This window comes from Myotis daubentonii, chromosome 17, assembly GCF_963259705.1.
Source record: "Myotis daubentonii chromosome 17, mMyoDau2.1, whole genome shotgun sequence".
Taxonomy (NCBI): Eukaryota; Metazoa; Chordata; class Mammalia; order Chiroptera; family Vespertilionidae; genus Myotis; species Myotis daubentonii.
Genome location: NC_081856.1, coordinates 41632003 through 41656438, shown reverse-complemented (window position 1 = coordinate 41656438; position 24436 = coordinate 41632003). Strand labels below are relative to the sequence as shown.

Sequence of the window (24436 nt, the reverse complement as noted above, 5' to 3'; positions counted from 1 at the left end):
TGATCACAGCAAGCAAAGGGAAAATTTTATAGGGAGCTCACACTAACTTTAATGCCCTCTCTGGGTCTAGGAATGAAGGTAATGGCCAAGGCTTCATCTTAGGACATTTATTATAATTAGTAAGTTACTTACGTGGCTTCACTGGGACAGGGAACAGGGTCTGGTCTTTCTGTAGGGATTCAAAGCTGAAGTTGTGTAGATAGTCAAGATACCAAAAAAGGGAAAAATCTAGGGGAAGTGAGATCCCTCAGCCTTCAGAACTGAGCCTGACCTCACTGGAGGGATGGAAACGGGACTGCTTGCTCTCATTCTTCCCTTGTTTTGTCTCTTGTCCCTATGATTTGCATGCAGTATCATGATAGATGTGTTTTTGTGTGCTGTGATAACATGCCTGGCATTGTCTGTATTTGTCTTCCCCTCTCAGGGAGCAGAAAGAAAAATCCGAGACGAAGAGAGGAAGCAGAACAGGAAGAAGGGGAAAGGCCAGGCCTCCCAAACCCAGTGCAACAATTGTGAGTGTCACTGAAAAGGGATGGACTCCCCTGGGCCCACTAGGGAGCAGGTGGAAAGAAGTGGGCTGCAGGCGAAACTACAGACATGCAAGGGATTACTTGCTTTCCCTAGAGTCAATTGTCCCTGCGAAAAGCAAATAGAATCAATGATCACAGAGTGTTTGCGCTAGGAGGGACTTTGTAATATCATTGAGACCAACACTTTCCATTTACAGACAAGAAATCTTAGGATACAGAGAGGGATGGGGATCTGGGTGAAAAAGGAAAAGGGATTAAATAAACAAGCAAACAAATAAAAAACTCATAGACATAGACAACAGTATGGTGATTACTAGAGGGAAAAGGGGATGGGGTTAAAAGAGGGTAGAGGGGCGATAAATGGTGATGGAAGGAGATTTGACTTTGGGTGGTGAACACACAATACAATATACAGGTGGTGCATTATACAATTGTGCACTTGACACCTATATAATTTTATTAACCTGTGTCAGCCCAATAAAGTCAATAAGAATTTTTAAAAAGAAACCTAGGACACATAGAGGGACAGGGGGGCAGGAGGGGAACAGCAGTCCACCTCAGGAGTGCTCACTCGAAGTTTGAGGTCCTTCTGTTGGTTTGGCAGTGGGAAAGGGGGTGGGGGTCATTATTGGCACTTGGAAAGCTTCGTAGGAGAAAGTCATGAAATGTAGCTAAGACTAGAGCTTACATTTGAGAGTTCTTAGTCATGTGTAACCCTCTGAATTTTGGGTTTTCTAACACATCCAGCCTCTGATGGAAAGTTGGCAGCGATACCTTTACAAAAGAAAAGTGACATCACCTATTTCAAAACGATGCCTGATCTGCACTCGCAGCCGGTCCTCTTCATCCCTGATGTTCACTTTGCAAACCTGCAGAGGACAGGACAGGTATGAGCCACCTGCTAATGTCTATTTGCTATCCGTCTACTTGCCACCCATCCGCGGGGCTGGTAGAGCCTTAAGATAGAATCACTTCAAACAGCGTTGACCTTGAAAATAAAACAGACACTGTGCATTCGGCAGTCCGTCAATTCCTCCTGAAAATGGATTTTCGTACAAAGGAATGTCTCAAGGGAGGAAACCAACTTACTAAGGGGAAGAAGAGAATGAGCTGATATAGCAAAGTGTTGACAAAGCAATGGAAGGAAGAAAGTAAGAAGAAGGCTGATAAACTGTAAGAAGTTTTGTTAGTTTCCTCACATGGGATTGGCCTGGTGCAGTAGAGCCCCACCTAATGGTGGGACATTGAACTGTGCCTATAACTTCATCAATTTGCAAAATTCTGTATTTAAACAAAACCCTATCAACAATTTTCCCCTTAGTAAATTAACAGTTTCCATTAAATAGCTAAATCATTTTACACCCAAAGAAAAATGATATTGTAGACAAGCCTTTGAAAAAGCAATTCCTGTCTTCTAGGTATAGCTACAAGTGAAACGAAAGAACTAATATTAAAATAACATAAACATCTAATAGCTAATTCATTATGGTAGTTCAGGTTGATGGACTATTATGTGGTCACTAAAGTTATGATGATAGAAACTGTAGCAAAATGGGAACCAGTTATGATAATGTTCAGTGAAAAAAAAGTAGAATACCTTTTGTTCTTTACAGTGATTCCAAATATGTATCTGAACTTAAAGGGAACAAGGACAGTTATAACACTTGATAATAGAGTGGTGATATATGGCTGATTTTTTTTCTGTAATACCTTTACTATTATTTATTTTATGTGATAAATGAAAGATGTGTGAAGAGAAGAAAATAATTACTTCCCTAGTATTCACCAGAATTGCCTTTCACTAAACCAATTGAGTTTTAGTGAAAGTTGCATTGGTTAATGTTCTTTAAACCCAAAGTCCTATGAGGAAAGTTCTGTTTTGAGAACTAGGTGATACTGACGCACTCAAGTGTTTCCTCCATTCTCAGTGTTTAGACCCATTGAACTTGACCATCGTTTGGGAAGAGAAGTCATTATTAGTGTCACTTTCTCTTTTTGAAAATATTTGTCCCTTAGCGTTGTGTTTGATATGTATGAGACAAAGCAGCTATCCACAGCGTGGGAACAAAATACCCATGGCTTTTCTTAGAGCAAATTTCACTGAAAACTAATTTAACATCTCGTCGTGTCTTGTTTGATAGAAACAAGGACACAAAAGGAAAAGGAAGAGTGTTATGATTGATCAAGATATGAGGGCCAGCACCCAATTTTATTTTATTCTTTAATTCCCAAGAACATGGTGGTGACTTGTGTAGTTTACAGTCTTTGCTGCCTGGGATTTTATGGGGCTAGGTTCCCACAGCTTCCGGAAGAGGGAGAATTGAGTTAAATTGTTCTTATCGTTTACGGTCATGATTCTGGTTTCAGCTCCATGTCAAAGCTGACAGCCTGACCTATTCTCTTGGCAACATTTCTCTGAAACATAAAAAACTGTCAGTCATTCTTAAGAGAAAAAGTGACCCAACCTGGCTTCCCAGGACTGTCAGTCTCCTGGCCTCACTTGCCACCTCCGTGTCCCGAGCTGGGCTCCTGGCCTGTGGCTGAGTCCAAAGGCAAGTGTAGCCTCATACACTTCGTTGGTTTCAGCAAACAGTGCCCACCGTGCCATCGATAGAGGTAAACCCTGCTATCTGGGGTTCACCTCGCAGAGCCCGCAGGCTTTCCCTCTGCCCTTGGAATGAGCGGGAAGGGAAGGGGCCGGTGAGGGAGCCTGCCTGAGCTCTGGGTCACTAAGGAACACCCCGCTGTGCCCCGACACAATGCGTGCATATTCTGTGCTTGCTCAACTTGCTTGGCCAAGGAAAGGAGCGCCTACTGTGGCTGGTTGGGACTCTAAAGGCTGCCTTTTCTTAGACGAGCGAGAAGCCTGGGGTGGGTCCAGAAACAGCAGGGAAGACAGCAGTTCCTTAGGGTTAGAAGCAGATTTCCATATGCAGAACAAGAGCCAGCAGTGGCAGGTGAAAATACGGGCCAGTTTTACCGTGCGCTGTGCGGGGAAGGAGGCAAGCGACAGTGTGCAGCTCAGTAACCACTGGGCGGGAGCCTTTTAGAACCAGGCACATCGCAGCTCTGCCCACCTCTCATTCAGTCAGTGAGACACTCCTGAGCGACGCTTAAAGGCTCGCCACCGTGGTTTCTAGCGATTCCCAGTCGCCCAAGGACACGGACTGGAGAGTGAGGATTTCACTGTCAGCCCACCCGTACTCTCCTCCCCTGTGATCTCACTGAGTCGCACGTGGGTGGGAATGTTTACCAGATTATCAAAAACTAATGTGAGGAATGAACCCACCATGTAAGCGCCATGGAGACCCCCAGTCTCCCTCTCCTTGCGGTAGCACTGGTATCCGCTGCAGCTTTGGTCTGGAATGCCTTTAAAAACAAGTGATAAGGGAGCTTGGGAGAAACTGCGGGATGCAGGGCATCACCTTTCTACGTGCTGTATACTCTGCAGGTATCAGCCTTCCTTAAAGCACTAGAACCCAAGGAGGGCACTGCGCCTCCCTCCCACCCCAGTTGTGGTTTGTAAGCAATCTTCCCCAACACCACAGAAGCCTCAGGTTCCGACGTTCCCTACTAGGTCTTTTCAGTTAAACTCTCCAAAGGGGGTTCCAGGAATTTGCGTTTATGACAAGGTCTCCCGATGATTTTTTATGCACTTCAAAGTTTGAGAAACACCATAAAAATTAAATTAGCGGAATAAGTCCTGCAACCGACAAGGGAGAAACAGCAGGCCATTATGCAAGAGGAGAAATGACAACGCCAGGATGGTGACAGGGACAGGGTAGCAGAAGCCATTCAGGAGGCCAGAACGTAAGAGAAGTCTGCTCCATCGCTGAGTCATCAACCAGCTGTGCAAAGAGCTGTCCATTACCCTGCCATGTAGCCAGGCAGGGCGGATGCTTTATGCCACCTTGAAAGAATCCTGCAAAACACAGGTCAACATCAGGAACTTTTCACAAAAAACCCAGTTGTATGGTCAGTGCTAGAAAGATCTTAGCTTCTTTGTTTTCTGTTTAAGAAGAAACAAAGTTATATAATACAACAATAGACATAAGAAGTTTAAGAGGGAAAAGTTCCTCGTGGAAATCTGAGCTAATGACTAGGTGACTCATTCCCGAAGAGTTCCAGGTAACCAGCTCTGTTATACAGCTATGCCCGGACGTGGCAGGGACCCAGGAACTGCCCAGAGCCTTTGAGAAAGTGTGTAGGGAGGGTGTCCATCCAGGCACAGGTGTTTCTCTCCCAGGCATCTGGGGCAGGGACAGTGACAAAATGTACTAGCACTAGAGGGGACTTTTGTCGTTAACATGTGTGTCTGATACTAACTTGGGTATTGTTCTTCACCCAAGCAAAAATGGTCTTGAAGCACACAGATATAGCACATGAAAGGTCCACAATGAATTTTTATAAATAATTGGGTCAAGGGAACCTGTGCACATTGCAGACCCCCTCTGGAGTTTCCCTGTTGCTTCATAAGATGAGAAGGATGCTTCATAATCACTTTAATTCTGATTCTGCTTACCACCATGCTGACCAACTAAATGAGTCTTTTCTAAATAGTTTTTTTTTAAATTATTGATTTCAGAGAGGAAGGGAGAAGGAGAGAGAGATAGAAACATCAATGATGAGAGAGATTCATTGATCAGCTGCCTCCTGCATGCCCCCTACTGGGGATGGAGCCCACAACCTGGGCATGTGCTCTTGACCAGAATCGACCCCAGGACCCTTCAGTCTGCAGGCCTATGTTCTATCCACTGAACTAAACTGGCTAGGGCATGAGTCTTTTCTTGAAGATCTCTCTGGCCACAAATGCCTTCGAGAGCTAAATGACCTTTTCCAGCTTGAAGACCGGTGACTCCTAAATTTCTGTGGTTGGAGGATGCCAGGGAACTCGGGCCCTCTGAGGAGCACACAGAGGCCTGAGTTGCTGCCACACTGCCATGGGACCCTCTTGTTCCCTTCCCGACACCTAAGCACAGTGTCCAGGGTCAGCTCACCCATGGACCAATGGGATTGCTTACTCACTGGCCCCGCCCTGGAGCCCTTCTACACAAAGCTTCTTAGATTTCTGCTGAAATATTTTTCTTATTGTCAAAAGCAGTAGGGCTATAGGTAACCTGATTAGACTGTCTTAGCTGGAAATAACCACATTTCCAATTTTATCTCATTAAAGTATAAGAATTGACCTTATGGAGGACATGAGGTTAAATTTGTATTTCCTTCGGCACACACATGCATAGCATCGAGACAGTGTAATGCCTTAGGAAAGTCTGTGCATCGCATAATCTATTTCCACTCTGTCTCTGACCTACAGTAAGCCTATTGTTTTGTTCCGCAGGTGTATTACAACACGGATGATGAACGAGAAGGGTAAGACACTCAGTTCTTTCACTTAAACACCCAGATCAGTTCATTTCAGTAGAAGCGGCTCTTCAGGCAGTAACGGCGAGCATGGGTGGGACCGTCCTCTCACCTCCAGACTCAGAGCTGAGAAATGCTTGCTTCTGGGCACTGAGGGGAAGGCTGGGGAATACCATTTTCCTTCTAAATCTCTCCCCCTTTCTCCTTCTTCTGATCTGCCTTTGAATAACCGGCTATTTTTCTAAATGATACATCTCCTTGATTCCACCTTTCTACCGATAATCCAGTTACTGAAATAATTTTTGGTGGAAGAACAAGCTGAGTTGAGGCAAGGGCCAAGGAGCCAGCGTGCCTACTTTCGGTGTTACCTGGGCCGCCTGCACGTACTTCCTGCACATACTTCCTACACATACTCACTCTGGGAAGGCTAGGGTGAGGCTGGTGGGAGTGGGAGCTGGAAAGCTGAGAGCCTTTTCACGGTCCTTAGGATTATAGGGCCACCCAAGGCTCCCAGTGTGTTTGTTGCACGTCAAAACTGCCTACGGCTTGCTATCCACAACTCACTGTATGGACTCCTAGGGTTTTAGAGCTAAAAAGGATCCTTCAAGGTCTTTCAGCTGACCCTCTCTCCTAGGCAATGTGATATCTTATACCACATCCTTGAGAAATGATGGGAATATTCTGAATGTTCTCACTGTGTGTGAGGTAGACCATTACTGTTGGGTGACTCCAACCCTCCGAAAGGTAGTTTGTGGAACTGATGTCTACCTCCTTTTGACTTCTGCTCATTGGCTCTAGTTCTTCATATGATCTGGATGCTGTTTTTCTCTTAAAAACATTTACAACTACATTCATTTTTCAATATCGACATTACACTACATGTGTACATAAGATCTTGGTTTGCACTACACGGATATACCTAAAAATCTCTAGACCACTTATTTTCAAATTGTAGTCAAACCAGGGCTTCCGTACTCTTATATCATTAACATATATACTTCTGAAACATTTCAAGGTGAAGTAACTATAGCAGATATTGCTGAACTCACTTCCCAGAGCAGAGCTGGGCAAGCTACAGCCTGAGGACCCACCACTTGCTTTCGTATTGTTCACAAACATTTTTAAGTGGTTGAAAACATCCAGAATACTGCCTAACTCTTGAAAATTCTATGGAATTCAGGTCCATACATAAAATTTCACTAGAACACAGCCATGTTAATTCCTTTGTGTCTTATCTATGGCTACATTGGTGGGACCACAGCTCAGTTCAGTGGTTGCAGCGAAGTCCAGAGAGCCTAGAAAGCCCAAGTGCTGACTAGTCTACCCTTCACAGAAAAAGGGTGCCACCTTCTGTCCTGAAGGATAGAGACTCTCAAAGGAGTCAGACATTCCCCAGCTGGTTAGAAGCAGAACCTTGTCGAGAATTTGACCTCTAAACTCTGAGTTCTAAATTTTCTAAATGCTTAATTAATTGTTCTTTTTATCTTGGCACATGGATAACATATTTCCAGAGGCTGGAATGAACAGAAGTGATTAGCGCTATCAATTCTAATCTGTTATTCACATATTTTACAAGGGACAGCATGGCGTCATGGAAAGAACGTTGACTCTGCGCTTAGGAAGTCCATGTTCTGCTCCCAGACTGCAGCTCACTAATGGGAAGCCTGGGGCCGGCTCCTTGACCTCTGAGCTTTGGGTCCCTCAATTGTAAATGAGGATTTTGTAGAATACGATGATCTCTAAGATCCTGTCTGGCACTAGCATTCTATTATTCTCCCAGGAAACCTTAGCATCTGAGTGAGAAGGGCCTGAGACCTGAATGCTGCTCCATGTGCAGACCTCACTTAACCTACCTCAGCCTAAATTGTCCTTCCTTGCAAGTTGGCAGCATTTAGGTGGCCAGTGGACCTAACTCTTTTGGCTTAGCCTCTGTAAGAATTACCTTCTGTTATAATCTTAATGCCCAAGGCCCGAGTCTCTTTTACACACCTTCTAATTAGAGGTCATCTGAGCAATATGGGCAGCCTCAGTGATAATCTATTGTAGGCTCTTGGATCTTGTTATATGCAAAAGGAATAGCATTCATTAGGTACCTTGGCTAGACACTGTACCAAGTGCTTTATATGCATTATTTCATTGACTTCTCCCAAAATTTCCATGTGTTTTACTATATATACATAAGGTGATTACAAATAAGGCAGTTTCCCAAGGAGAAGATGAAAACAAAAATTAAAGCTTTTGGGCCAACTTAAATAGGTAAATCTTTGTGAGTATAGCCCAAAATGTCAATGATCTACTGATACTTGTTTTGTTAATTTAATCACACATACATTTAAAGAATAACATTATATGATTTAGAAATACCTGTCATTTTTTGAAACACTTCTATTTAGATTATTCACAATTCATCTTTGACACCAGTGTCTTTCTTATCACTAGAGTTACTTTTTGTCATCTCTGTTTATTAGGACAATTTCTTCATTACCATCAAAGTTGAGATATAGCACTTTTTAAATCCACATGCATAAAATTATCATCAGAGATTTTATTTCAAGCCACAAATATTGATTCTCATAACATTAGAATAATTATGTGACAGCCACAATATTGCCTCCATTAAAAAATTGTGGGTTCTTTTTTAATATGTATATTTTTATTTCAGAGAGCAAGCGAGAGGGAGAGAGATAGAAACATCAATGTTGAGAGAGAATCATTGATCAGTTGCCCCCTGCACACCCCACACTGGGGATCGAGCCCACAACCTGAGCATGTGCCCTGACCGGGAATTGAAACGGGACCTCTTAATTCATAGCTCAATGCTCAACCACTGAGCCATGCCAGCTGGACTTAAAATTGTGTTTTTCATTAAACTTTATCCCCAGAGCCACACAACCCAGTCTGTCTTCACATGACTCCAGTCTGCTCCCACCTGCCCTCTCTTTGCCAGAGTGGCCCCAAATGAGATTTTGTGCACTGGCCCTTTTAGAGGGCACTTGAGTTTCTAGCAGACTCCTGCCTCTTCCTGGGAAACAGAATTTCCACTGGTTTTTATAGCCATATGTTATGTGGGCTCCTCTTCCCTGCTCTGGGGTGCTCTAGGCTGGGGAGCCCAGTCTGGGGTTCAGACCTCAGTCTCCTCAGGCTGAGATATCCTTCCTGATTCTCAGCCACAGCCCATGGGTGTGGGGTCAGCCCTTTTCCCATCCCCTTACTTCCTACCAGTCTCGATGTGGCTTCTTCTGTGAATCCTTGGTTATAAGACTCTGTTCAGCTAGTCTAGAGTTGGTTATTCAGGTTGATTGCTCTATAACTTAGTTGTAATTCCAGTTTGGACCTGGGAAGAGGTGAATGTAACTTCTACCTACTCTGCCACCATCTTGGATCCTCCATTGATAAAAGTCATGGGATGATGGGTTCTTCCCCAAAGAGTAATTTTTGTTGGAAATAAATTAATCGAGATGAATTTATTTAGGGCATACATGCTAATCAGCCTACACAGGCCACAAGCCGAGTTGTGAGAGGTGTGGTGCCTGCAGCTTCTTTCCTCACTGAACTGGGCATCTCCTCACTACGCAGCAATGCTTCGTGCGGTCCAGCCCAGCAGGCAGGGTGCAGCATTGCCTTTCCCCAACAGAGCCAGAGACCCACACTTCAATCCTGAACATCTTCCCATTTATTTTTTTCTGATGAAACTTTGTTTATACTTCCAGCATTTTTTTAAAAATATATTTTATTGATTTTTTACAGAGAGGAAGGGAGAAGGATAGAGAGTTAGAAACATCAATGAGAGGGAAACATCGATCAGCTGCCTCCTGCATACTCCCCACTGGGATATGCCCGCAACCAAGGTACATGCCCTTGACCGGAATCAAACCTGGGACCCTTCAGTCCGCAGGCCAATGCTCTATCCACTGAGCCAAACTGGTTAGGGCAACTTCCAAAAATTAAAAAAAGTTTTATATATATATATATATATATATATATATATATATATATATATATATATATAATTTTTTTTTTTTTTTTTTTTTTTTTTACTGATTTCAGAGAAGAAGAGAGATAGAAACATCAATGATGAGAGAGAATTATTGATCAGCTGCCTCCTGCACGCCCCCTACTGGGGGGATCAAGCCCACAACCCAGGCATGTGCCCTTGGTCGGAATCGAACCTGGGACCCTTCAGTCCGCAGGCCAACACTCTATCCACTGAGCCAAACTGGGAACGGCTATACTTCAAGCATTTGCTTCCCCTGAGGTTGATCCCTCAAGATAATGGCTTCATGTGCCACGTGACCTGAAGTCACTCACATCTTCTCACACGTGTGCCAGTGGGATGGAGACTGCTGTTAGAAGAAGCACCTTTTCCTCGTTCTCCAGTCCTTTAGGGTACAATCCAGCATAATAGGACAGGCATCATGCTCTTTCCACCTGTCAAATGGGGCAGTCATATCTGCCCCTCCTTTCTTGCCTTGTTTTGAAAATAAATGTAACAGTTGAATTCAGACCACACAAACATATTGAATCCATACTGGGTTTGTAGATTTGAACGTGTGAAAAAGCATTTTTTATCTCCCAGGGGAAAGGTGGTTGATCCATGATGTTATTTTAATGGCAGTTTGTCAGGCACAGCTCAGATCGGGGCATTATCAAAAGTCAGCAGAACTGGAAAAATACAAATAAATCTTGGTGAGAAAAAGAAAATCACTGGCTTAGGAACCTTCGCACAGCATGACAGAGTGGTATTTCACAGTCTGGTGACATTTCAGGCTATTTACCCATTTTTACCCTCCTGGTCACCGACAGCTGTGCGAACAGATTTCTAACCTTCAGCTCCTGAGGTCATGGCCATCCAGTTCCAAGACATGACAGAATGACATGACCTACTTTTATGAAAAAGTAGTGAGGGGAATACAGAGGGATCAGGGCTCTAAAAACTCATTACCACCTTTACCTGGGACTTGGGTTTGAGATTTCCTTCTGGCTATTTCCATAGTTTGACTTAGTGGGGAATACAATAAGAGAATGCTTTCTCTCAATTTCATTTCTTACACCCTCACTCATCATCTCAGGTTTCTTGAGTACCTTTAGCATGAGGTTGTCCCTCAAAGCTGGGTTCTCTGAACAGCCCTTTTCACTTATCAGCTACGTCACCCTGCGTAAGACACGTAACACGTTAAGCATTAGTTTGATAATCACTGGCATAGGGATGAGCTTGGTGCTTGCCCTGGCTGGCTCACAGGGACCATAGCATCAATGCTTTCCCTTCAGACAGCCTATTTTTCCAATTTGCATTCCTCCTGGACCGTTCCTCCCCGCCCGCCCCCCCCCCCCCCCCCCCCCCCCCCGTTCCTTAGAGTGCCCAGAAAGAGCAGGAACTTCGGCAGGAAATGCAGAGCTATCAGACCTGGCCCAGTTGGGGACATGCAGGGCCACCACACCATGAGCTCTCAGGAAGGGGGACTGAAACCCTCTCGTAAGGGGGAGGAAGAGCTGGGCAGCTGAGGTCTGGGTCTCTAGGGAACTTCCGTCACTGCAGGCTCATCTGCTCCAGCCAGATGGAGGCATTGAACAGCAGGAGGTGAGGGCAACCTTATAACTGAGAACCAGTGAGGTAGGCCTGCACCATTTCCACAGGTCCCCCTGTGCCTGCAGGGGGCTGGCAGGACAGTGCAGGACCCCCAGGCCCTAGCTAGTTCAGAGGGGGCTGGTGTAACTTGGAGGCCACAAGAATAAGTGTTCACCAGGACTCACTCCTACTACTCCCCAGCCCTGATCTGAGCAGGGGTTCAGTGCAGGACAGAGTGAGTGAAACCCAGAGGTCTCACCTTTGTAGATCCATATTCAATAATGAGAAGTATGTCTTTGATCCATGTCCTAAAGATAGTGGGGGTGAGGGGGTTCTGCCTCAAACAGGGATGACTTGGGACCTGCAGGGGGAAGAAGGAGGCTGTGGAGAACCAGGGATGGTATAAACAAAGGGAAAAGATAGGGACTGCCACACATGAACCTTTGTGCTAGTACCCTGTCTGCTTTATTGAATAGTTTCTGCTCATCTTTTCTAGCAGCAGTGTCCTTGTTAAACGGATGTTCAGGCCCATGGAAGAGGACTTTGGCCCAACACCTTCCAAGCAGATAAAAGAAGAAGGGATGAAGCGAGGTACCTCTCCCCTTTCGGCATTACTGAAAGACCGATCCTCCCATGATGAGTGGGAGCGGGTGGTTGACCAAGAACACATAGCCCCGTCCACACCCTTATGGTTCAGTGCGGGCCTGGGGATTGTTATGATTGTTACTGACACAGGAAGGTCACAGTCTTCTTGGCTTTAAAGCCTGTCTTTTGAAGCACTGTAAGCACATGTGTATTCTTTCTGGGCACTGGTTCTTGCCTTTGCTTCGGGAGAAATGTAATGAACATACTGACTCATCGTGCAGTGAGATATAAGGTTAAAAAGAAATGCTTGCTGTGTGTGTGACAACAGCAGAAGCACCCGCCATGAGAATTGTTCAGTAGAGGCACGATTCATCTCACACAAGCAAATGAACCTGTTTTCTGTGACATCACCATTTACTCATTTTCTCTCAGTCGAGGGTCTTATTCTACTTCACCAAGAAAGTAAGAAATGAAGCACAGGCTTGTCAATGTGTGTGTGTGTGTGTGTGTGTGTGTGTGTGTGTGTGGGGAGGGGGGGCACAGTCACCCCATATCTTGCTGTAGCTAATTCCGTTAGCTTCCAAAGACCTTCAACTTCTAATGTGTCAGATTACCATGTTAAATATACCCACACGTCACCATCCACACAGGCTTGAGTTTTTTGTTGAGAAATGTCATCTCCCTCCCCCCATTTGTTGACATGGAACCTACTCTGTGGTCAAGAGCAGACTGTAGCCTCCCCAGCCCGTAGAGTTGTGTGACCTTGGAGAGGTCTTCTGCTCCTTCAGATTCCTCATCTGTAAATTGGGGATGACAAGAGCACCTACTTCATAGAGTTGCTGTGAGGACCGTTGTGTGAATGAATGTACGTAAAACACGTAACTCAAGTGCCTGATCCACTTGTGTTTTATGATTAGGCCTGGATCTACTTAAGCTATCTTATCATCATTGTGAATAAGTAATTAGCATTTCAAGTGAAAGATCATACGTGTCTGGATGGTGTTAGTTACATTAGCAACATTTAAACCTGTAAAAGATTTTCTGACATCACAGGCTCACCCTCAAATGTTTGAGTGCGTGTTGAGCTCCATTCTGCCTGCCTTCTTATCTCACACTAGAATGAGGGCAGAGCTGGATGGAAATCAAAGAATCACACAGGCACAATTAGTCCGGCTTGCATCCATATGTAGTATCTGCTGGCTAGTCCAAAGAAGTGCTTCTCATTATTTTGAGATTTTGAAGTCAGGACAAAAATGTGCTGCTAGGAATTGAATTGTATTGGGCTACTAGTATGATGAAAAGCAAGTATCTGGCCTTTGAAACATCATCATACGGACACTTGGGGGCGCTGCAACCTGCCAGCCATGGAGAAAGTGTTCTCCAGGCGCAGCTTTCCTTTGGAAAAGGACGCTGGTGCTACTGAGCCCTGCCTGGAGCTCCCAGTCTGAGCCTCTCTGACCAGCACAGGGAATCGGCGTCAGTGCCACTTCCTTTGTTGATTCGTTAGAAGTTCTCCGGGAGAGAAAAGGAGCATAAATGTCATTTTCTGTTGTTCTGCCTTTCTGGCCACTCCTCAGGGTGGCTGTGTCTGGAGCCCCTGGGGGCTGCCCCTGTGGCCGCTGCCTTTGCCAGGGTCTGAGATGGGCGATGGGCGCGATTGCATCGGCAGCAGGGGTTCTTAGAGAGCTTTGCCAGGGACACACAGTTCAGGAGAGCCAGCTCCCTGGGCACCCGGGGGCGTGCTGAGCCCGGCAGGAGAATGGGCACTGCCCTTGGAGGGGGTCCCGCAGCCGGTCATCATGCCCCTATACCACCTTTCACCCTCCCCCAAGCCATCTGATTTCAAGGACAATCAGATGTTTTGGTTATAAGACTCTGTTCAGCTAGTCTAGAGTTGATAAAAGTCATGGGATGATGGGTTATAAGTTGGTGATAATATCTACCTCATAAGAGTGCCTTGGGGGTTAAGTGAAATGAAGATTTGTAAATCCATTTGAATAGAACATGGTTTGGGGTTTCCTGAGGCTCAGACTGGAGATTACATTTCTCTGCTGGAGGCTGTGGGAAGAAGCTACAGAAGGCTCATCTGGAACAGCCACTAGTGAGAGCTGTTATTGTTTCTGTTTTGTTTTATTTCATTAGTTATTTTTCCTTTAATTTTTCTCATCTAGGGGTAGTTGAGGTCCCGTGGTCTAATTGTTCCTTGTTGTACTGCTGACTCTGGGTCCTCTTATGATGCCACTAGATCATTTTATTTTATTTTATTTATTTTTAATTATTTTGTTTTCTTTATTGATTAAGATATTACATATGTGTTCTTATCCCTCCGTTGTCTCCCCCCTCCACGCATGCCCTCACCCCCTGGTCTTTGTGTCCGTTGGTTATGCTTATATGCATGCATACAAGTCCTTTGATTGATCTCGCCCCCTCACCCCCACCCTCCCGTGCCTTCCCTCTGAGGTTTGACGGTCTGCCACTAGGTCATTTGAGCTGGAATGGAGGCTATAAAACATTCCTTCCAAAGGATGGAATTGGGAGCTCTCTGGAGGCACATTCGCTCTGTTTACTTGGCGTTTGGCTTTTATCCGGGGCAAAGACAAGAAGCTGCAGTGCATCAGGTGGTTTGTTTTGTTTTGTTTCCTTCATACACAACTGACCATCTGCCGGCTGCAGAACGTCCCGGCAGAACCCATGTGCACGTGCAGACTCTGCCTTTAGAAGCAGCTTCTGCAATGAAGTCCTCGGGGACGGGGAGGGGAGAGATGCGGGAGTCTGGGTTCGAGCTGATTTCATTTCCAGGCCAACTTCATGCCTTCGGGTTGGCGGTGAGCGTAGCTCAGTGGGGATCTGACTGTAGTCGGGGCCCAGGCTCAGCAGGGCTGTTTTCCTGTGCGTGCTGCTCAGTGGCCGGTGCACTGGGCTTCAGCCTCGGCCTCTCCCTTCTCTCTGAAGCAGGAACCAGAATCCCTGTCGCTGGGGCTGAGGAAGGGCAGTCAGCTTGCGGGGCTGCAGGGCCGCATCTGAATGGCAGGTGCAGTTGCTGTAGGAAAGGGATGCAGTGGTGAAGGGTCTCGGCCTCTCTGATGACACCTGGGTCCCTGCCATCTCTCATTGCCTGTGCGTTGTCGAATTCAGAAGGTTTTGCGACAGAGAAACGAACAGAAGGCTGCCCTCACCCTCACTGAGGGCAGGGAGCCGCGGCGATTGCTCCCTAACAGCATTCACTGAGGAATGGGTGCTTGCTGTGCGCCCAGCGTCCCACATGGAGGTCATTTCACTTAACCCCCAAGGCACTCTTATGAGGTAGATATTATCATCATCCCTGTTTTACAGGAAAACAAAACAAAACAAAACACAAAGCTTGGAGGGGTTCCATGACCAGGCCCCACCGCAGGCTGAACTGGGGTCAAAGCCAGGACTGTCGGACTCTTACCCACTTGCTTCTGAAATGCACCGCCTCCCTCCCGGGCCATGGCACATGTCACTGTGTCTGCTGGAGTTTGCGCTCATGTTTGCTCTCATGTCCTCTTTCTCTCCCTGCCCCCCCCACACCCCCGCCACCCCTCGCCTGTGTTGATGCCTATACACCCTTCGTAACTCAGAACTCCTACAAGGTAACTTTCTGGAAAGCTCAGGCCCCGGTAAGCACTTTCTCCTGTCTTTTTCCTTCATGGCTCCTAGGACGCTGTCTAGTTGTCTGCTTCTGAGGAATGCCCGCCTTTCCGAGTGGGCCACGAGCTTAAGGGCAGGCTGCGTCTCCACTCATGGCTGCGACCTCAGCTCCTCGCACACAGTCTGGGCCCCAGCGGCCCCGGTGGGACTTCAGCAATAGTTGTTGAACGATCAAACAAATAAATAGAAGACAGAGGTCTCAGAAAGAGATCTCCCAAAGAGATCACGTATGCACCGTGAGAAATTCGCAGCATGTGAACAATGTGTGAAACAGCTTGCTGGGTGTTGGTACCCAATTGCCAGTTGGTCCCCAAATATCATCGCGTTGCTCCCTAACAGTCCCTGCCACAGGTTGCCCAGGGAACTGCCTCCTCACCCGGGTGTGGCTCAGGGGCCGGAGGGTAGATCATCAGGGTCCCAGGCCTGAGTGACAGGAAGCAGTCTCCTGTGGTGGCTGCAGGGGTTGTGTGGGCTCCTCATTAACCCTTTCCTCCCTTGCTCTTCCAGTGCTTTTGTACGTGAGGAAGGAGACTGATGATGTGTTCGATGCCTTGATGTTGAAATCTCCCACCGTGAAGGGCCTGATGGAAGCGGTAAGCCATGAACCTCCTCCCCCCGCCGCCCCCCGCCCCCCCCAACTGCTCCCAGGAAACCTGCTTGTGTTCTCCTGAGCTGGAATCCCTTCATTAAAATGCAGCCTTGAGATGGCTCTGGAGTGAGCTTTACAAAGGAGAAGAAAAAGCGGAGATTTATGGAGACACTGGTTTCCATACTGTCAGGGCTTCTTAGCACTTTAAGAGAAGGAAACGTTGAAAAACTGCCAATTCCCTGTCAGTTTAAGGCTGATCAGAGTAAGAGGCCATGGAGAAAGGTTAGACTGTGAGTGCCTCTCTTGTTTTTTTTTTTTTTAAACTGTGAGTTTCCATTTGTCTCTTTGCATTACACCGAATTAGATATGTTTAACTTCCAAATATGCACAGAACAGGAACAATTAGGAAGTGTCTTTTTTAAAAATATATATTTTGTTGATTTTTTACAGAGAGGAAGGGAGAGGGATAGAGAGTTAGAAACATCGATGAGAGAGAAACATCGATCAGCTGCCTCCCGCACACTCCCTACTAGGGATGTGCCCACAACCAAGGTACATGCCCTTGACCAGAATCGAACCTGGAACCCTTGAGTCCGCAGGCTGACACTCTATCCGCTGAGCCAAACCGGTTAGGGCCTTGGTCAGCAAGTTGCGGCTCGCGAGCCACATGCGGCTCTTTGGCCCCTTGAGTGTGGCTCTTCCTAAGCCTTAGGAGTACCCTAATTAAGTTAATAACAATGTACCTACCTGTATAGTTTAAGTTTAAAAGATTTGGGTCTAAAAAGAAATTTCAATCGTTGTACTGTTAATATTTGGATCTGTTGACTAATGAGTTTGCCGACCACTGGGTTAGGGCAATTAGGAAGTGTCTTGCTAGCTGTGGTAGTGTAATCTAAAATACAAATACGACCTCTTTTGGTTAAGACTTAGTATGTTAGTACTATGTTAGTATATGCTTCTCAATTTTTTTTTTAACAACCTAATGAATGCCTGGTTTTCAACTGTGAAAATATCAAAATGTGCTTACTGGATGTTTATGATCCACAGTGTCTGCATTATGAACAGTGATTCTTTTTTTTTTTTTTAAATATATTTTATTGATTTTTTACAGAGAGGAAAGGAGAGAGATAGAGAGTTAGAAACATTGATGAGAGAGAAACATCGACCAGCTGCCTCCTGCACTTCTCCTGCTGGGGATGTGCCCGCAACCAAGGTACATGCCCTTGACCGGAATCGAACCTGGGACCTTTCAGTCCACAGGCCGACGCTCTATCCACTGAGCCAAACCGGTCAGGGCAACAGTGATTCTTTGAAGAGCTTTGCATACATCTGAGTGTATTTCTGTAGACCAGTCAACTAGATGTGAAATATGTGGGTCAAAGGAGATATGGATTTTTAATTTCAACAACATGTGCCAAATCTCCCTCCAAAACGACTGAGCTTGTCGCTCTCCCATCTATGGAACAGAAGAGTTGCTGTCTCTCATACTCTGACACTGTATTCTAAGTTGTTTTTTTTTTTTAGCTTTTGTTAGTCTGGTGGATTAAAAGTAGTATTTTGTTGCTTTAATTTGAACTTTTAAATTATGTATGAGATGGTTCCTTTTTTTCATATGCCTATTGTCCTATTGTCTTTTTTCTGCAAATTACTGCTTCATGTTGTTTTTTTTCCTTTTCCCTTGAATTGTCAGATTTTTTTTGTATTTGTTTTGATTTGCAGGAATTCTTTCTAACTTAAGGAAATTAGTTCCATGTCTATCATTCGTGCTGCCAAAATGTTTCCCGGTGTATTATTTGGCCTCAGCTCTTTATGGTGGCTTTTGCTATATCAGTACTTTTAATTCTGTGTTGTTTTATCAACCTTTGATCTTTTTTTCTTCAGGTTTCATATCTTGCTTGGAAAGATCTTCCTTACTTGAAGATGATATCCATACAAAGAAGTGACCCATTGGTTTCTTCTTGTATGGTTTCATCTTCTCGTATGATTTCTTGTATGGAAACCTTGGATCGGATTATTTTGATGTAGGACTGGGAGAAGGGATCCAGTTTAACTTGTTAAGTTTTTCCTATATGGCCACCTACTTAAATCACATCATGATAAGGGTCCACCTTTCCTGACTGATCTGGAATGACACCTTTATCATAGATGACGTTCCCAGAGGCTGGAAATGTTGGTGAATGATGGAAGGTTTGTCCAAAGGGAGAAGTAAGCCTTGCAAATGAGGTGTTTTGAGAGTTTGACTCGTGCGTGAAGGACACTGGCTCCCGGAAAACCTCCAGGAGAATTAAGTCGGAACTCCTCTCGTGCTTCTGCTTGGACTCCCCTCTGCTCACCTGCCTTTTTGTCGTTGGTGTTACAGATATCCGAGAAATACGGGCTGCCCGTAGAGAAGATAACTAAGCTTTACAAGAAAAGCAAAAAAGGGTAAGAAAAAAAAATGGAACTTAAATTAACTTTCAAATCAGATAAGTCAACATAGTGCCTTAAAAAAAAGATGGTGCCTCTCTTTTGCTAGGTTCCGTTGCCCACCTTTTATAAAATTGTGTGTCATTCTTCCAAGTGCAGTGCATTTCAAGGCCCTTTAATGAGGGGGGGGGGGTGCATTGTCATCCCGGTGACAGGATTAGTGGGTGGGATAGAGGGGTCTAGAAGTGGGGAGAGTGGCCATGTCACCCTTCTGTAGAGTGGAGTGTGTAGTGAATCCCATGCTGCTCTTGGAGTTGGCTTCCAGGCTACACAGCGGGAACAGAAAGAATTCCTTCTTCCCGAGTAACTATAAGCAAAATGCTCTAAATGATCGCTGGACCTGCTTGTTCTCAGTGTTAAGGACAGCAGCTCTCATTAGTGGGTGTTCGGTGGGTTCTGGGTCCCCTGTTTGCTATGCACTGCTCTGTTCCTCCCCACTCTGTCAGATAGACTCTTACCCCTCCTTTACTGATGAGGAAAGTGAGCCGCATGGAGGTTCAGCATCTTGCCTGAGGGCTCATGGTCAGCAGGTGGGACACAGATTTGAACCCAGGCCTGTGGCCCCAGAGCTCAAGTGCTTAGCTGCTCATTCTGCTCTCTGCCACCTCCAGGCCCCTGGGGCTTCCGCTGAGGCTCTAAGAGTAGAGGCTGCAGGAGCTGAGTCTAGAGCCAGAGGGCCTTTATGAAGGCAGCTTCTGGGGCCATTTTCCTATGAAAAGCAGCAGATGGGTCTTGAAACTTTTCTCCGGGACTGTCATAAAGGAAACTGATCATCTGGTCACTCAGCCTTTCTCAGTCATGAGGTCTCTTGGTTGATGGGGAGTCAAGCAAGAAACACTTTCCACTTGAGCCTTTGCTGGAAAGCTCACTAAAATGCGTTTTGCAATTCTTCCCAAGGTCAATGCCATAGTCTGGGTTTACCCCTGATCGTGAGATGAGTGGAGTCTCGAGATCTCGCTGCTGAGCACAAACCCTCAGCGCGAAGTCCCTGCCGATGATGATAACATTTCACTTTCATTGAGCACTGCGCCAGGCCCTGGGCTAAATACTTTAATCCTAACAACAAGCCTTTAAAGCAGGGTTGTTATTCTTATTCTTGCAGAAGAATAAACTGAAGCTCTGAGAGTCTAAACAACTTGCCCGATGACACATGGCTGTAAAACGATAGTCAGTTTTTCATTCTCAGAGTAAGATCTGTTTGACTTCGATGGAGGGGATTGACTCCAGAACTTCGAAGTCATGGACAGACCCTGAAAGTCATTGACTCTCTTACAACTAACTCCACTGGGGATCGTTAACCAAGGAGTAGGTCACATGGGGTAAAGGATGAACTTCAGAGGGAGGCAAAGCTAGTTTCAAAACCCTGCTCAGCCGTGAACTTGGGGAGTGATTTAACCTCACTGAGCTTAGTTTTCTCTTTTGCAAAATGGCACCAATCACACCTACCTGGAAGGTCGCTGTGAGGATGAAGTGCAAGGTCTCTGTCACCCTGGAACACAGGACATGCTCAGCGGAGGCTGGCTGCAGTTCTGGTTTATTTTCCTCTTCCTCCTAGTGCAGGATACTTTTTACAATACATCTTCCAGAGGCCATGAAAATGGGGCACCTAACTGTTCGGGTCCTGGCTCTGTCCGTATGTCAATAACCAAGTCTGTGAGTTTAGCCTCTGTTAACTCCTCTGGGCCTCAGTTTACCCATCTATATCTAGAGGGTTGAGTTGAATGATCTCTGAAGTCCTGTTTAATAAGGAATCAGGAGGTTAGTTCTGAGAAATTGAGGCTTTGCTTTCCTGCAACTTGTTTCTGTAGAAAGACAGTTGAGCGTGTGTCTTCTTCCCTTGCTTTGTCGCCTCTCTCCTCCACCCCTCCTGGCCTCCCTTGCAAAGGAATGGCAAAGGGAGCCCCCGGCCTGGGGTCTACCCTTGCCCGAGCACACTGTTCATGGCACCTTTGTCCCCCCGCCCCTCCCAGCATCTTGGTGAACATGGATGACAACATCATTGAACACTACTCCAACGAGGACACCTTCATCCTCCACATGGAGAGCATGGTGGAAGGTTTCAAGATCACACTCATGGAGATCTGAGCCCGGTCGGCTTGCCCTCGCAGGACCCCTCCGTGCACTCCTCCCTGGGAAAGGAGGAGCCCAGCCCCGGAACCCGCAGACCCACCTCACCCATCTCACAACTGCTGTTACACGACCGTGCTGGAGGCGGGGCCAGGCGTACAGCCCCACTCCTTGTCAGTGCGTCTGGCCCGTCCACCAGCTCCTGCTCTGGAGCTGAGGCCGGAGCCCCTCGGGAAGGGACCTTGCATCTGTCAGACCCTTATTTATTGCCCACCTTTTTCTGGAGCCCAGGACCAGGCCTTCCAGGACTCTGCAGGTCACCACTGGCTCCAGATGACGCCATCAAGAGCCTTCAAGGGCAGCCCCGCCAACCCATTCATCTCGAAGAGCCTGAAAAGGTCTGGTCTCATCTGTCTCACCTCTCCACTTCTCCCGCGTGGCTGGACAAAATGAGCTGCTCCTGGGTGCACTGGTCAGAGGTGGGGTAAGAGGTGGAGGTCCCCTTGCTGGTCAACCCTTCAGGTTGACCGGGGAAGGTCATCTTGCTAGATACCTCCCGGGTCCTCAGCAAGCGGCCATCGGGCCTTGTGCAGGAAGACATTCAGCTGCCATGTACTTAGTGGGTGACACAGAAGGCATGCTGGCTATCATGTACATAGTGTTTATAATATTGCAATAATATATTTTGCCTGTGGTATGTGGGCATGTTTACTGCCACTGGCCTACGGGAGGCACTGCTTTCTACAAGAGGTTTCTGCCTCTTTGCTGTGTGGGAGACACACTGGGCTCGGAGGTGGCCTCCAGGGTGTAGGTGACTATGGTGGGTGCCAAGACAAGCTCCAGGGGGCACGGCCAGGAACTCAGTCCTGTCCACAGAGGGAGCCCCGTCCTCTCCCATGGGCACGCCTACTCTGGAGCCGCCTCTGTCTCACGGTGATGTGCTTTGCTTGGGTCTCCTCTGAGCTGCCTTGTGGGAAAGGTCAGAGAGCCTGAGGCCCCAGCTCCTCCGGCTTTGGTGCTGGCACTGCCTGAGCTTGTCATGAGGATCCTGGCCACTGTGCAGTGCCGCGCAGTTTACGAGCATGTCCTTCATCTCAAGTGGCCCCCTTAACGCCCGACTGCAGTGCTGAGAGCGGTGCCAGCAGTTCATGTCTGAACAGACAGGCCAGGGCGGCCTCCTGGGCCTCAGTGCTGGCGTGGGAGGGACCAGCTGCCTCTGCTCCTGGCTGCTGGGTTGGGAAGGAGGGACAGTGCCCGAAGAGCCCTGGCTCTTCTGAAACCAGCCTGCAGAGGAGAACTCCACCTCCTGCTACAGGTCCTGAGAGATGATGAGAAAACACACTTCCCTAAACAATTGCAAAAGCTTGAACCGTCCTGGGCCACTTCTCTCTTTGAGGGAGCAGGTAGGTGGTCCAGGGGTTTGCATTCACCTGCGTGGGTGGAAGAACCAACTTTTTGGTAGCCAGACACATCCCCCACCCAAGGTCCGAGATCCAGGACAGGTTTTATGTAAGGGCCCAGATTTGTTTGTAAAGCACTTTGATGTCTTATCTTTCTCTCCGAGGGCTCCCTGCCCTCCCAGCCACCTGCCCGTGGGGCGCCTAGCAGGATGGACAGGCTGCCTCCAGCCCAGCTGTTTCTCGTTGACGCTACAGAGGATTTGAATGGAATGGAGGGCAGGTGCCATGCTTAGGAAGACCTCTGGGTGGCGGAAAGGGGACGCCTTCCTGTGTGTCTTCTGGACAACTCATCCCCCACCCTTCCCATGGTGCCAAAGGTTCGCATCCTGGGTTCAGCTCTGCTCCTGTCTGTCCCCTCCCTCTCCACTCTGTGACTGTCAGTCCTGGACTAGCAGCTGCAGGACCCTCCTGGGTCCTGATGGGGCTCTGTTCTAAGATGGACACACTCAGTGTTGGAAATGCCTGATATGCTATGCACTTCCCACGCTCCTTGCCTTAGGGGTGGTTTCCAACATGATTGGTGGACACAATGGCAAATACTATTGGACTAGGGCATAGGACTCCGGGTGAGGGAAAAGATGTTAAAATATTGGCAGTTTGACACAGGCTACCTACCCTTCTCTCTGGACTCTGTGGAGAAAATGTTTGCTGGTCCTGCCCTAGGCAGAGAATGAATCAGAAATGCTTTTGCCTTTGTCCCCGGTCACTGAGGAATCATTGTGGTGGCCACTGCCAGAACAAAGAATATGCGGTCAGTGCCACCAAAGGATGGTGCCGAGTGCCATCTGCCATCCGATCTGTCCCTCATGTTTACCAGGTTCCCTCTGCGTTCTCAGCGTGCCCATGGCTTAGCTATGATTTGTTCTTCGCTATGGAAGGTAGCAGAGCTCTGACAAGGAAAATTTCCTGAGTAAAAACACTCCAGAAAAATAGGAAATGTTGCCTCCTCTTCTTTTGTTGTCCCCTAAGTTAATCACAGTCAAATAAATAAGCTTTTTTTTTTTTTAAATCCATGTACAATGAGGGACATGTGAAACAAGTGTTTTAAGTACAGACCCAAATTGCTTAAACTGTACAGGTGTTTGGAAATTGGGACCAACAGAAAAATGCAGTCAGATGTCATCTTGGAATTGGACCCTAAAAGACCAAGGCCCGTCCCATGCCACAAGCATAGGAAGCATGGAATGAAGCGAACATTTATTTTCCTTCTTATTTAAAATCATGAAATGCAACGAAAACAGAGGGTTTGTGCCAAATTCTATGAACAGCCCTTTCTTAAAGACAAGCAAGGGAGATTGATAGATGGACAATTTGCTCTTGTGTTTAAAAAAAAAAAAAAGGCAAATGTAACTTAATAGTTTTGTAAATGGGAGAGGGGGAATCTATAAACTATAAATACAGTTATTTTATTTTTTGTACATTTTTAAGAAGAAAAAATAAATATTCATAAAGTAAGAGTAAATCACGGTGTCTGGTACTTTTCGTGAGGTTGGTGGTGTGGTTCTTTGATCGGAAAGAAACCTCTGTGTGAGCTGGGAAGATGCTGGGTTCCCCGTGGCACCTTCTAGTCCTGGGCCTCACCGCTGTGGGCGTTTCCTCTGGTCGCCTTCTTATGTCCCACCCCAAGGTCAAGTGAGAAGAGGGCTGAATGAAGCCAGAGGCCTTCAGTGTGGCAGGGACAAGCCACCAGGGTAGTTATTATTGACCAGTTCCTCAGGGCAGAGCCGGTTCTGCCCATTCACTTTGACCTTCCTCTCTCCCAACTTGAATGAGCACAGAGCTTGCTGGTTCCTTCGTTCATCTGCACCAACCTCTACAGAGAAGCCAAAACCACGTGCTGAAATGTCAAATTCATCATGACGATCTCTTGTCCTGGAACCCACAGGCTTGCTAGTGTCTGTCAGCTCAAATGTAAACCCCTCTATCCACTATGTCGGTATTTATTGGTGTTTCCTCAGTGAACACCCACCCGCTGAGCCACCCACACTCCTTCAGCTGTCATTCCTGATTCTCCCTTGAGAGCCTCTCTGGGCCAAACAAGTGGCACTTCTGTGTTCTTCCGTATCCCACCTTCTCTCTCTATACTTGTCCACAGCTTTCAAATCTTTGCTAACAACTTGCCTTCAGAAAACCTTCTCTG

At 46.7% G+C, this 24436-nt stretch overlaps 1 protein-coding gene across 5 annotated transcripts in view; it reads left to right on the top strand.

Annotated features, from left to right (window-relative positions):
• Nucleotides 1–23758, top strand: part of GRHL2 (grainyhead like transcription factor 2) — a 119459-nt gene extending 95701 nt beyond the window's left edge. For 4 of the 5 annotated variants that reach the window (XM_059672050.1, XM_059672046.1, XM_059672049.1 and 1 more), the window contains 7 exons: nt 425–512; nt 1278–1417; nt 5869–5900; nt 11954–12048; nt 16222–16307; nt 18663–18727; nt 20740–23758. In XM_059672050.1, coding sequence (XP_059528033.1) covers nt 425–512; nt 1278–1417; nt 5869–5900; nt 11954–12048; nt 16222–16307; nt 18663–18727; nt 20740–20854 — 621 coding nt within the window. In that variant the 3' untranslated portion in view covers nt 20855–23758. The remainder of the gene's footprint in view (nt 1–424; nt 513–1277; nt 1418–5868; nt 5901–11953; nt 12049–16221; nt 16308–18662; nt 18728–20739) is intronic. The other variant, XM_059672047.1, reaches the window with a different exon arrangement.
• Nucleotides 23759–24436: the final 678 nt, after the last annotated feature.